This window comes from Colossoma macropomum, unplaced genomic scaffold, assembly GCF_904425465.1.
Source record: "Colossoma macropomum unplaced genomic scaffold, Colossoma_macropomum, whole genome shotgun sequence".
NCBI lineage: Eukaryota > Metazoa > Chordata > Actinopteri > Characiformes > Serrasalmidae > Colossoma > Colossoma macropomum.
In genome coordinates, this window is record NW_023494809.1 from 19,037,983 (window position 1) to 19,051,849 (window position 13,867).

The 13,867-nt window shown below is 37.6% G+C and overlaps 1 protein-coding gene across 1 annotated transcript in view; it reads left to right on the forward strand.

Moving 5' to 3' along the window:
- prex2 (phosphatidylinositol-3,4,5-trisphosphate-dependent Rac exchange factor 2) overlaps positions 1–13,867 on the forward strand; it is a 217,102-nt gene that overhangs the window by 64,755 nt on the left and 138,480 nt on the right. Inside the window, exons 9-10 of the mRNA XM_036557970.1 lie at positions 5,956–6,105; positions 7,123–7,267. Of these exons, the coding sequence (XP_036413863.1) occupies positions 5,956–6,105; positions 7,123–7,267 (295 nt within the window). The remainder of the gene's footprint in view (positions 1–5,955; positions 6,106–7,122; positions 7,268–13,867) is intronic.

The following is a 13,867-nucleotide window of genomic DNA, read 5'->3' on the forward strand; positions in this document are numbered from 1 at the left end:
TCCAAGGCTTGTGGATGGTTGTATTGCAATTATTTAAATAAAAGTACAGGTACTCTGGTCTGGTGGTCTAGACGAGTGGTCTAGTAATCTTATACTAAAGTAAAAGTAGATGTACTTACAGTAAAGAGTAAACATTTAAAACGTGTTTCTAATTCAATTTTTGAAATAGGGTGTTCGTTAAGCGTAAGTAATGGTTTATGCTAGATCTGCAAAATCTTTTGTGTTTTTTTCTGTATAGCAGATACCAAAAATTGTTTTTTTGAACCAACCATGTCATTTTTTTTCTTGTAAGTAAGGTCATGGATGTTTTTTTATTTTTTTTTTTTACATTCCAGAATATGCACTGGTTCGCCACTAGCAATTTATCTGGATTCTATGGCTGTGTTCAGACCATGGAGTGCTTTCCACAAAAAATCTGTGCATCTAGCCATGAGGAATCTGCCTGTAATAACTCTTGCAAAGCGGAGAAGGATCTTTATGGGTGGTGTTGTGGGTGAAAAGTTCTACACCACATCAGACATCACACTAAATGAACAGACAAAAGAAACTAGCACTTACTGCGCTTCGTTTTGGAGGAGAAAGATGAGGAGAAAAGAGTCCAGCAGGTTTAATTCTTCCCAGTCAGCCCATGTGAACGTTAGCAATATTAGCAAGTGGCTAGAACACCGCAACCAGCAAAGAGGCTCATCATTGTATTTCTACATTAAAGTGAAACGCTAACCAGGCTACAGTGGGGAGGAGTACTCGTTTACTTCTCAAGTTCTTTTAGCAAACCTCAGTGATAGCAATGCAGAGGATGGCACAAATGCCAGTGAATTAATAGCTATCTTTAAGCTGAGTATTTGTTAACCTGTTAACAAGCCATGGGCCTGCTAGTGGGCCCTGACGTTTTATTACACACTTCTGTAACCTAAGAATAGCCCTGCCAGTTTGGATTGAAGTCCCTGTAGTTACTTAATAAGTATGTAGGGATTTTAAGATGTTAAATCACAAATGTGAAAAAAATGTGTGTCTTAATGTTCAGCACGCGTTCCTCTGCAATTCAGTTTTACCTGTCCTCTTTTTTGATTGGTTGCCTCGTAAAAAGTGACACATGTAGAGCTCAGCTGAACATGTTTCTCTGGGTCCCTGGTTTGAAAGTGTTAAGAGTACAAAGTACAGATTATTCTTTTGAAATATAGAAAGTAAAAGTAAAAAGTATTAAGTGACCGAAATACTCAAGTAAAGATATGTCAAAATTTTACTTAAGTACAGTAACAAAGTTTATGACATAAAGCGCACTCCAAGTTCCAATGTGTATAAAGGCCTGTTGGAGCTGGATTAGTTTTATCTGGGGAGGTGCTGCAATTTGAGTGATTACCGAAGACATCCGTGATTTTAATCCAGTATGAATCTGCAATGTCCTGCTAAGTAATATTTCTGGTGTGAATTACTTTCTATAATCTGCTGATCTTAAAGCACCATCATTAACAATAGTCCTGTTCAAATAGACATCACAGTAATGTAATAACAAAACCAGGCAAAATACTAAAATATATAAATGTATAAATATAAATAAAATGTAATATAATGTAATATATAATATATTGATATATAAAATATAATATTATTTCTTAATATTTATAAAATATAATGGATAATAATGAATGTACAATGAACTACATATGAACTTCTTCTTTCTGTTTTTTTATTTTCTGAAAAACTGTTAATCTGGTCTCGGCCTTGTCTCGGCCTTGGCCACTTCTTGTCTCAGTTTTGTCTCGCTCTCAGCCATTCCTGGTCTTGATCTTGTCTTGGTCTTGGCCACTTCTTGTCTTGGTCTCAGCCACTCCTGGTCTCAGTCTAGTCTCGGTCTTGACTTGGACTCAACAGCTACAGACTCTTGGCCTCAACTTGAACTCGATGTGTCCAGGTCTCGATCTTGACTCTGACTTGTCTCTAGTGGTCTTGACTTAAACACTAATATCAATTAATGACAAAAAGCTCTTAAAGCCCAAATACACCTGCCAGCGAATATATGTGAGCTAAACTATATTCATTTTAGTGCATCACAGAGTTATGACTTGAATAAGTTTCGTCTGCAAAACTTTGTGTCACCTTTGGTGACCTTTGACAAACAAATTTGCAGCTGATAGTGCTGATGGCACTACTGCTTTAGCTGGTTTGACCTCTGAAGTGGTGGCCCCTTATAGCACTGAACCCTGAAAACAGAGTTAATGCACAAACATTTTACCACTTCTTCCCCACTGACTGCAAATAAACACATGAAAGAGAGACTCAGTCAATTGAGACACTGTATTATTTTCTTTATGTTGATCATTTTACTGTTTGGTTTAGACGTGTTAGCCAGCTTACTGTCTACAATGTTAGCTCCATGGCTGTGCACAAGTCACCCTATTGCCACCAACCACACCAATCTGCTGTGGCGAGTTTATCGTTATCTGACATAACTTAGTGTGGAGCACTATAGTACCATGAGTATATGTAATTATTGAACATGAATTAATGTTCACTTTTGTGTCATTACTGTTTATGGATAGAGAGTTAGCTGGCTTGCTAACTGCACCAATATGGAATATTTTTGTTGTCTGCAATCTTCCAGACCGGCCTCGGTCACGCCCGTTTCTCAAGGCATTGCAAACTGCAAATGTCTAGCGTGACTGCAGCTTTCGGCCGTCACACAAGGTTAGAGTGTAAAAATATGCAGCGCACAGGCTTAAAGTCCCGTTAAACAGCAGGTTGAATCAATGACAGATGCGTTTCAGTGGGGAATTCTGTCTGACTGCAGCTGTACAACAGATCGATGGCTGTCTCTGCTGTAATATGTCTGCAACTGAGATGTAGAGAGATGTAATCAATGCAACACTCAGGCCAGTCAGCCGTGATAAGGGCATACAGTAGCAGTCAAAAGTTTGGACGCATCTGCTTGTTGTAAGTTTTTTTTTATTTCCCACATTATAGAATAACAATAACAACATCAAAACTATGCAGTCAGGGGAAAAGAGCAAGATGCTTCCATATTAAATATGTTTACTCCTGAAAAAACCAAAGAACTGGAGTAAATATTCCCGCAAAATAGCTTATTGCAATGTAATAAATTAACATGAATTACACAGTGGTGCTTGAAAGTTTGTGAACCCTTTAGAATTTTCTATATATCTGTATAAATTTCACCTAAAACGTCATAAGATTTTCACACAAGTCCTGGACAATGAAGTCTGAATTATACCAGCAAATTCTAAAGGAAAATGTCAGGACATCTGTCCGTGAGCTGAAACTCAAGAAAACATGGGTCATGCAGCAAGACAACAACCCTACGCACACAAGTCATTCTACTAAAGAATGGTTAAAGAAGAGTAAAGTTAATGTTTTGGAATGGCCAAGTCAAATTCCTTAATCCTAAAGAAATGTTGTGGAAGGACCTGAAGAAGTTCATGGGAGGAAACCCGCCAATATAACGGAGATGAAGCTGTTTTGTATGGGGGAATGGGCTAAAATTCCATCAAGCCAATGTGGACTAATCAACAATTACCAGAAATGTTTAGTTGCAGTTATTGCTGCACAAGGGGGTCACACCAGATACTGAAAGCAAAAGTTCACATACTTTTGCCACTCACAGATATGTAATATTGGATAATTTTATTTTATTTACATAAATGACCAAGTCAAATATCGTTGTCACATTTGTTTAACTGATGAAGTTTTAGGTCAAATTTATGCAGAAATATAGAAAATTCTAAGGGTTCACAAACTTTCAAGCACCACTGTAATATATCAATGTCAATGTCTTAGATAAATGCCTGTAGCACTAATAACATTGATTGGTATTAATATTAGCCTTACAGTAAAAACATGCTTATATGTTGATAGTTTGTAAGTATTGTGATGAAAGTTGTATTTCAGTCAGTGGGGAAAAATGATTTCCTAACACATGTGGAATTAACGTAATCAGAATTATTGGCCTTATACCAAATAGAGCTGTTAAGGCCCTGCCTACCATCACAACACATCTGACCTCATTAATTAGGAGGCACATTAACTAAGGCACAAATAGTAAATGGGGTGATTGTGGTATTCTTGTATTTCAAAACAGGGATAAAAAATCATTAATATTTATATTTGCCTTAGTCCCTTTTTCTCATTATTCATAAAATGCAATTTATGCCTGTTGGTGGGCCCCCAGTTGATGCCTTTTTTCCACAGTTATTATATGTCGATGGAAATGCATGATTTACAAAAACCAGAAGCAAACTGCATTTTTGTCTTTGTAGTAGAGCCAGAATTGTTTGATACAAAGAAAACTGCAGTTCTGCTGTCCGTTTTATCTAGATACGGCCGTCTTTGTGGAGAGGTGTGAATTGTTTTCCCAGCAGTGGGCCCTCACCCCTCCCCTTTCACTCCTCATTGCTCACTAGCAACTCAACACATAGTCGCACAGAGAGCCAGCAGTGTTCTAGTTAATCTGATAACACTAAAAAGTGTTTATTTGACTATGTTATTTTATGATTCAAGTCGATTATATCTTTAAGATGGCAAGAAGCACTGTCAGTCAAGTGGGCCCTAACTTCTGACTGCTATTGTATGGTGTTCACAGTTTGAGGAAGACAAAACTCTTCAAATCAACAAATAGTGCCATTTTGCTTGTCTTTGGGTGTTTACCTGTAAAATTAACGAAGTAATCCCTCAGATTTCATTAAATTGAATCTCTGGGTGGTTTAAAGGGCACAGCTTGTTTCAAAAACATACTCAGCGGAACAGCCTTTGTAGACATTTCACAAAAAAGGACTTATCTCGACTTAAAACAACCGAGAGCCATTGTGAAACTCCCACCACACACACGCTCTCTTCAAAGTCCTAAGCTTAAAAGAGATTTGAAGGCTTTGTTTTATATTGTTTTATGTTCTTACCACATGATTTGCAGATGTAATCATGATCTCTCATGAACTCTGGATTTTACTGCAGGCTGCAGTTTCGTGTCAATTCTCCATCATGTTGTAATGAGGCCAGTCAATGAGGCCTCCGGCTTTTACATTTTCCTTTGTTTTGGAAAGGGCACTTTGTTTATTGCCTGTTTCATGTTGGAATGTTTTCATCTGCACATACGCTCAGTGCTCTGGACAGTAATATACATCTCTATGTCTGCGCTGCTTCAGAGGACTAGCGAACAGATGTAGGGAACATACTGTGATGTCTAAAAGTTGCTGTATGGCCAAAAAGTGTAATTGTCAGTGTTTCTGCTATCTATCTATCTATCTAACTATATATATATATATATATATATATATATATATATATATAGATAGATAGATAGATAGATAGCAGAAACACTGACAATTACATACACATACAAACACACACACATATATATATGAACTGTAGTTAGTGGACTGGCTAACTGAGCACACTGTATGGAGGCTGGATTGACCTTATTTTGCAATATTGTTAAGTTCAGAAATATGAATAAAGAATGGAAGGATGTGTAGCTGTCAAGAAGCCCTCACTGAGAAAAGGAAATAGAAAAAAAGTGAAACAAAGAAACCCGAGAAGCATGAAATTAAACAAAGAAGCTGCTGGTGTTCTCAGAACTATGGACTGACCACACCCAGAGTCCAGACCTCAACATCACTGAATGTATTTGGGATTACTTCATATGAGAGAAGCAACTTCTAAGACTGAACTTTGGAGGTGTGAAATGCAGATTTCTTAAAAAAACTGAAAACAAGTCTCCTGAAAAGAATGGAAGTTGTAATAAAGGTAAAGAGTGGACATAATAAATACTGAAATGATATTATATTTATTTGTTGAGGCTTCTGTTAATTATATGTTTTTCCTGACGCTGAAAGTGAATAATTTGCACATAATGGCTGTTTGGACTGGAATTTAAACAGATTAAGAGTGGTCTGACATTTGCACATTAATTACAGGTTGACCTTTCTTGTCCTTCTCGTTTCTCAGCGGACTACCACAGCAGTGGCAACATTGTCAACAACGGCTGGAAAATCCACAACACGGCGAAGAACAAGTGGTTTGTGTGCATGGCCAAAACGCCGGAGGAGAAGCAGGAGTGGCTGGAGGCCATCTTGAAGGAGCGGGAGAGGAGGAAAAGTGAGTGCGGGGAAAAGAAACTGATGGCAGGTGGCGAGGCATAAAACAGTTTACACAGCGTCTAATTAAGCGTGTCAGAAGCAGTTAGCGTAAAGTTGAAGTTTTGGTGGTAATTAGCCTGCAGTCATGACGCAGTTAGCCTCTCCTGCTTCTGATCTGTTCTGTAGCTACCTGTGATATATAATCCATGCAGGTAATTAATCTCAGCTCTTAGAAGTCTCATTTTTCACTGGTGATAATATAAGCATGGTGTTATTTATATTAGGCCTAATTATTTCTCATTCAGCGCTCGAAATTGATGAATGTGTTGTTGAGAGTACAGTCTGGTTTTGCAGAAGAACACACCCTTTTCATTTTTGCCATGTTTTTATTATTTTTTGCCATAGAAACAAGCACAAAAAGGCAAAAGTGCAGATACAAACCTGTCGATACAGAGTATAAACTGAACGTCAGTGTAGTTCATTGTGTAGCTAACTTTGTAAATAACCGTGAAATTACATTTAAGCAATTATGCAATGGAAATCCAATGTTAATGTAATTTATTATGTAACTACTTATGTATTAAACTATGTAATTCTGTTTAAGTAGTTCATGGAAACGCTTGAGACTGAGAGTTATTTTTGTGTTCTACTGTTTTTGGTCTTAAATACTACAAAAATAACAAAAATTGGAAAAAAATTGTAAAGGACATTTTTCTGTCTGCATAAAACAAGAACATGAACTCAAATTTAAGGCGTGATAAAATATATACTCTTCTACTCACAAATACAAACGTAGTATGATTAGAAAGTTCAGAGGAGTTCAGAGAATTTATTTATTTATTTATTTCAGGGAGCTAAAAGTGAGAAAACATTCGTAGAAAATCACAGCGTACTTTTGCTGTGAGTGGTGATAACTGTAATTGTAACTGTAAAGAGTTAAGACCACTGAGTGAATCGTAGGAAGTGTACGTACAGCATCACTGAATCTTGACTCTCTCATAATCAGCTCTTCTCTCTCTCCCTCTCTGTCCTGAAGCTCTGAGGTTGGGGATGGAGCAGGATACCTGGGTGATGATCTCAGAGAAAGGAGAGAAGCTCTACAACCTCATGAGTAAACAGGGCCACCTCATTAAGGACAGAAAGCGCAAACTCACCACCTTCCCCAAGTGCTTCCTGGGAAGGTAAGTGGGCAGAGATGAAGACGAGTGAATGAATTCCTTCTTTATCATTGTATAAGTACAATGAAACTTGTTTAGCAGCTCCCTGAGTTTGATGTTATGAATAAAAGAACAGTTGAAAGTATACATACACACACACACACACACACACACACATATATATATATATATATATATATATATATATATATATATATGTATACAGAGAGAGATTCAAAGCCATAGACACAAAAAGAGTGAGTTTTTGAGCAGAGTGGGAGAGAGAAAGCAGAATAATGGTAGACATAGAGTGCATCACATTTCATTTCAGCACCTCTGGCCAAACACAAATGGCTGATCTGTGCTGGATAATGAAGGTGGAGAGTAGAGCCTCACTGCTTTCCCGACCTTGCAGCGCGCTTTAGACCGGAGCAGCTGCCATTCGGCTTTTCTTCCTGAAACACGGCTCAAATACCTACACAGGACGTATTATTAATAGCACGCGTTTCAAGTCGGGATCGTTTTTATCATCCCCTGCCCTTCCCCTGTGCCGCAGTATGTCCTGAATGCTCCTTTTCAGAAGAGCAGAAGCCCAAATGTCTGTCTCTTTCTTTCTTTATACCTCTCCCAGGAGAACAGGGATTATGTATCTCTGGCTTTTTAGTCACAGCGAAATCAAATCCAGACTCATCTGCTCATGAGTCTTGTTCGAGGATTAATGGCTGGGCATGGTTCTTGTTGAGTTTTGGTGTAAATCAAACCTCAGTTCCACCACTGGTACCTCTGTCCATTCACCCCCACAGCAAGCTGACTTACAGTCCAAGTCAGAAGTTTGGGCACACAGGACTTTATTTTTCGGGACTTCATACAAAACGCATAAGCCTTAAATAACACAATTAAAACCCAAAAGTTGAGCATTTATGAACAGCTTATGTACAGTTGTATGCAAAAGTTTAGGCACCCCTGGTCAAACTACATGTTTTGTTGAAGTTTTTACTGAATTTAACAAAAAACATAAAATGTAGCCTAAGTAAAAGTTAAGACACATTTTATATCTTATGTTTTATTTTTTTTCCAATACGTTAAAGCCATCAAATAAACAGAAACTGTGCAGTAGAATTTGTAGAAAAAGGCCATATTTAAGCTTGTTGTATGTATTATTTATATATTTTTATCCATGTGGTTCATTTTAGCATTGCATATTTTTTTCAATTGAATGATAGGCGAACACGATTGATAATGAAAGTGTTATACATTGTAAATGTATTACTATTTTAGTTTAATCCTTGTGTGGTGTTGGGGTCTGTGGGACCCATTTTCAGTGTGTACCAAAAGAAAAAATTATGCGATTTATTATTATTTCAACCTCAGATTCCTTGGCCTTTACTCATTTTCTGTGAAGAATATATAAAATAACACATTTTCAGTGACTTCACACTGTACAGCCCCCACACATTTATATTACACATGTGGTGTTCGGAACCCATGGGGAATAAAAGTGTGTGCTGTGTCCCTTCACTCTGTTCTCCTCCTACATGGCCTGCTGTTAGTGTGTGTGTGTCTGTGTGTGTTTGTATATGTGTGCGAGTGTGGACAACATGGACAGGCTGCTGACTGGCTACAGCTGCTAAAGGAGAACTCTATGCTGGCCACTTGTGATATTTTAAACATCTGGTATTTTTACATAAATTGTTATGGTTGTATTGATTTAAACAGTAATGCGGTGGGTCCACCAGACTCACCGAGTAACAAAAACATCAACACCACACAAGGGTTAAGGGCATTATTATATCAAGTCATGAACACTTAAGATAAGTTAAGATAATCCCTTTATTAGTCCCACAATGGGAAATTCACAGTGCTACAGCAGCAAAGCGATAGCAAGGCACTCAAGAAAAGAAGTAACAAGGTAATTAAGCCTGTTAATTACTTAACAAGGTTAGAGTTTGTTACTTATTACTGTATAGATAATATATAATACTAAAGAAAAAAAATACAAACTCTGTCCTTCACAACATAAACAATATAAACATTTATTTATTATTACATTAACAATATAAACATTATAAATAGAAAAGTAACAAAACCTTTACACTATAATAATATTTAAAAAAACTTTAAAATGTATTAAGTTTATTGCGTTAGGAAACAAAACATCCAAGTGTCATTCATTTTAAACAGATCATTCCAAGACTGGCATTTTCTCTTTTGCCAAGTATTCTTTCGGAATCTGTGTATGTAAAGCATCCACATATCTTTTCATCTTTTTTGTGGTCATTCTTGTCCATTTTGCTTGGCCTTCATCCACCTGCAGGATTGTAGCTGCAGCAACAGCTCAGAGCACAGTCAGAATGCCCACCAGAGTGGTAGCGGGACATTCCTAATGATGTAATTCAATACTTCAATGAAATTTACTTATGTTGATACACTATTATTAAACCGTTCTAATTACTAAGTGTGCCTTGTTAAATTAGTGGGCTGGTTCTCTTTGACATGTTTGAGCCGGGCGAGTGTATTAAGCCCTTCCTTGAGTTGCCGTGTCCAAACTTTTGAAGGGTACTGTTTGTTAAACTTTCATAGCCAAGTCATTTCTCTCCCTGTACTGGGAAACTTTCTGGAAAACTCTTGTTTAATGTCCAACAGAAGAAAATGTTCTTGTGTTGCGTATTTAATGGATTTGACATGTTCACCTGGCCTTAGACAGCTGCAGCTCGGAAGACTTCTGCTTTGCAGTGGGTGAAAGTGCTGCTGAAAGGCCTTTTTTAATAGCAAAGCCTTATTTTTAGCATTGCTCCATTATGTAAGATGCAGCGAGGGAGCTTTCATTCAGACAGGCAGGCGGTACAGTTTACACAGCTTTTAGCGCGCAAAACAGCAGCGCTGTGAAGAAGAGGACTGTAGACGTAACCACAGAGTTTTCTGTCTTGGCGATCAAAGCGAAGCCACCAAGAATTTCCGTTTCTTTTCCTTCACTTAAAAGTATGTTTTACACCTAGTAGGGAATAACACCTGAGATTAGACTGGAACTGGAGAACGTCTTGTGCTTTAAATCCCCGTTAAGAACATCTGTTTTGTACATTTTAAGACTGCGCCCAGGCTTAATAGTGCAAAGTGGAGGTCTTTTCAGTGCTGCTTTTTACTGTTTCAGTCTTGATTGTTTGAAGCTGTATTTGTAGTGAGGATGAGCATTTCAGTCAAGTTTGATGTACAAATTTGTAAGGAATTCTTTGAAAAATGCTGGACAAAAATGGCCTGTTTCACACATACTCACTCTGCATGACATGAGTGACATGGCAGCATTCATACAGGGCTGTGAAAAAGTATTTGCCCCTCATGATTCATTCTATTTTTGCATATGTGTCAAAATTTCTGTTTGTTTCAGATCTTTAATCAAAATTTAATATAAGACAAAGACACAGAACACAGTTTTTAAGTGATCATTTCTTTCATTGAAGCAAAAAAACACCAGCTGGCCCTGTGTGAAAAAGTAATCCCCTTAGTTACTTAGTCTACCAGATTAATTTGATAATTGGGATCAATTAAAGTAGACACACCCAGGCTTGATTACTGCCAGTTAAACAGAACCTTTCCAGCAGCGCGAAATAGGCTAAAAGGTCTCAACAGGCGGCCCAAAATGCCACGATCAAAAGACATTTCGGAACAGATGTGAAAGTTATTGAAATCATATTGAAAAGTGCTACAAAGCCATTTCGAAGGATCTGAGCACAGCGATTACTCATCCAGGAAGTCACAAAAGAGCCCGGTGGAACATCTGAGGCACTCTGACCTGTTAAATGAAAAGCAGCACACGCTCATGCCACGCAGAGGTAGTACACATCACGCCGGATGCATCAGCTGGACGACATTCAGCGTCCAAAAAAAATAAAATAAAAACAGCACTCAGCATCTTACTGCACTGCAATATATTAAGACAGCATCTTACTATATACGTACTATATTAAACCCAGACCACAAATTCCTGGTAGATAACGTGGCTTAAAATTTACACAGAGAAAGACAAACAATCTAACATCTTTATGGTAAACAAACAAAGGCTAAGCATATGTTTTTAACTTCAGGTAATGTTACTGAGCTAGTCACGTCATATCGCTGCTGTCGGAAGAAAACCTTGTATCTCTATTTCTGTCATTTTTCAGTTTTTGACATAATTTGAAAATACCCATTGTCCTTTACATTTTATGTAAATTTCATGATACGTGAACCAAAGGAAATGGGCCAAAATGTCTTGGAAAAAGTCTGGTTCCATTGATTTGCATTAAAAGTAAAGGATGTTTTTTCCTTCTCCTGTAAAGTTACCATTATGGAGATACGAGGTTTTGTTCCGAAAACTTCTTATCTTAGTTTTATCGATATCTTAGTTTATCTTATACCTTTTAGCTTGGAAATAGAGAGTTTGTGAAGAGTTAATTAGCTAACACCAAAAGTGATAAAGTGGTTTATTCCATTAAATCTATACAGGTTGAGTGTACAATGAGCTTGTTGTTTATCAGCGCTTTACTGCAACACTTTCTGTGTGGTATAGCTGCACAGCGTTTGTCATCTGGTGTGCGGTGGCCTTTAGATGGCTGCAGTAGTCTTTCTCTGCTTCCTTCTTTGGATTAATCGAAAAAGAAACTCTGACCAACAGCTCATGGTTCTTAAACAGACAAACTGAGAACATGGAGACAAGCTAAATGTTGCATCAAAATGTACTGTTCCATTTTGGAACGTTTATGAATATCTCCTTTAAAAAAAAAATATAATAACCATCTCAATGAATTGACAATAATTAGTTGGATGTTTACATAATAAAATGTTATATTGTATATTAAGGCATTAAATTACAGTAAGAAACAGAGCCTAATGAACACACACACACATTTATATGCATTTTTTGCCACATAGTGTTTATATTTTTTTATGTAGTCTTTTTAAAGGATTTTTAGCTTCTAGGAATCTTTTGAAGGCTATGCTTTATTGTCACTGTTTATTGCCAAGTCTTTTTTCATTGTTTGGCCTTCTATGAAAACTATGAATATTTGATTAGTTGTCAGAGTAATTCATAGATTGCTCCACTGCTAATGTACTTGATAGTGACATCTCTATTTACAAGCAGTGTGCAGACAAAAGCTGAATTAGCCCAGCTCAATGGACAGTCCAATTCAGAAGTCTCTGCCAGGGGAGTTTCACAGCCATTAGATGCCAATGAGCCTTCCTAGATCTGCCGAGACAACAGCCATATGCCACTCTAATTTACACTGAGTCATGCCCAACTTCTCCATCTGACTGCCAGACATCTTCACGGAGAAACCAGCACTGTTATTGCTTACAGTGTCATTTTCGTGAAGCTGTTGAGTTCAAACGCTGTAGAGAAAAAAGCACCCTCAGAACCCAGCCTCATACTTGTGGCTGGCTTAGATTGTAAATGGATTTTGGAGTGGGTAACTCTTTCTCCTTTGGTGTCTGCAGACAATGAAGAAATTGGTCTGGAGCGTCTGGAGAAGGCCAGAGAGAGCGCTGTACCATGTGACACAAAAACCTGAGCAAACATCGCTGTCTAGACGAAGCTTTAGCTGATGCCAATTGTCCATATAGTTTCTCTTTTTTAAACTGATGGTCTGGCCAAAAATGTAATTTACACAATTTCTAACTTAACCCAGATGAGGTTATCCAGGACATGGTTGGTTTCTGAAAGTTTACTTCTTTAGCTTTACACTGGAGATCGTAATGGACGAAAGGATGTTGCATAGCTAATGAGTAGATCGTCTATTGAATTCCATAGATAACCGTATGTTATACAGTGTCAGAAACCACATAAGCAAGTCTGTTTATGATTACTGAACAACTTGACATGATTTGAAGCAAATATATCCCCATTTTTGTCGTTTTTCAGTTTTTGACATAATTTGGAAATATTGTTGCCTTTTATATTGTCTGTAAATTTAATGAAGAATGGACAGAAAGAAACGGCCCCAAATGACTTGGAAAAAAGTCTGGTTCCATTGACTTACATTAAAAGTAAAGTGTGTGTTTTCCTTCTCCTGTAAAGTTATCCTTTTGGAGATACAAGGTTTTGTTCCGACAACAACGATATGATGATTTCTGCGTACAGTTTGCACAATGCTGACATGATACTGGCTTTCATCACTTGCTAGCTACATTAGTCTTCTGTGCAAAACTAAAGAAGCAAACTTTGGACAGTAAATATGTCTTAGCTGATTGACCTCCAACTTCAGTAGGGGACAAATTGTGTTCATTGGATATTTGGCCAAACCCTCTCTTTAACTGTCACCCTCGGCCAGTGGTGTTGTTATGTGTTTTTGGAGATTGCACTCTAACCCGATGTCCTTCAGATTAAAAGCAGGTTGCTTTTGGCTCTGAGCCGCTGCTTTTCCTCATTGTAGAGTTCCTGTCTTTACTCCTCACGCTCGGAACCTTTGAAGTGGAGGGCTATTTTTAAGTCATGAACTTTATAGCTGTAGACAGTGTCTTTGTGGGCTTTGAGAGCTTAGCAAAATGCAAAATAATTAAGAACATTCTGGATACAAAGTTACAGTTGAATGGGAGGTGTGGTAACTTTAGATAAAGTTAGGTAGGACATTTTTTGTTAAGGGCAATGTTGCA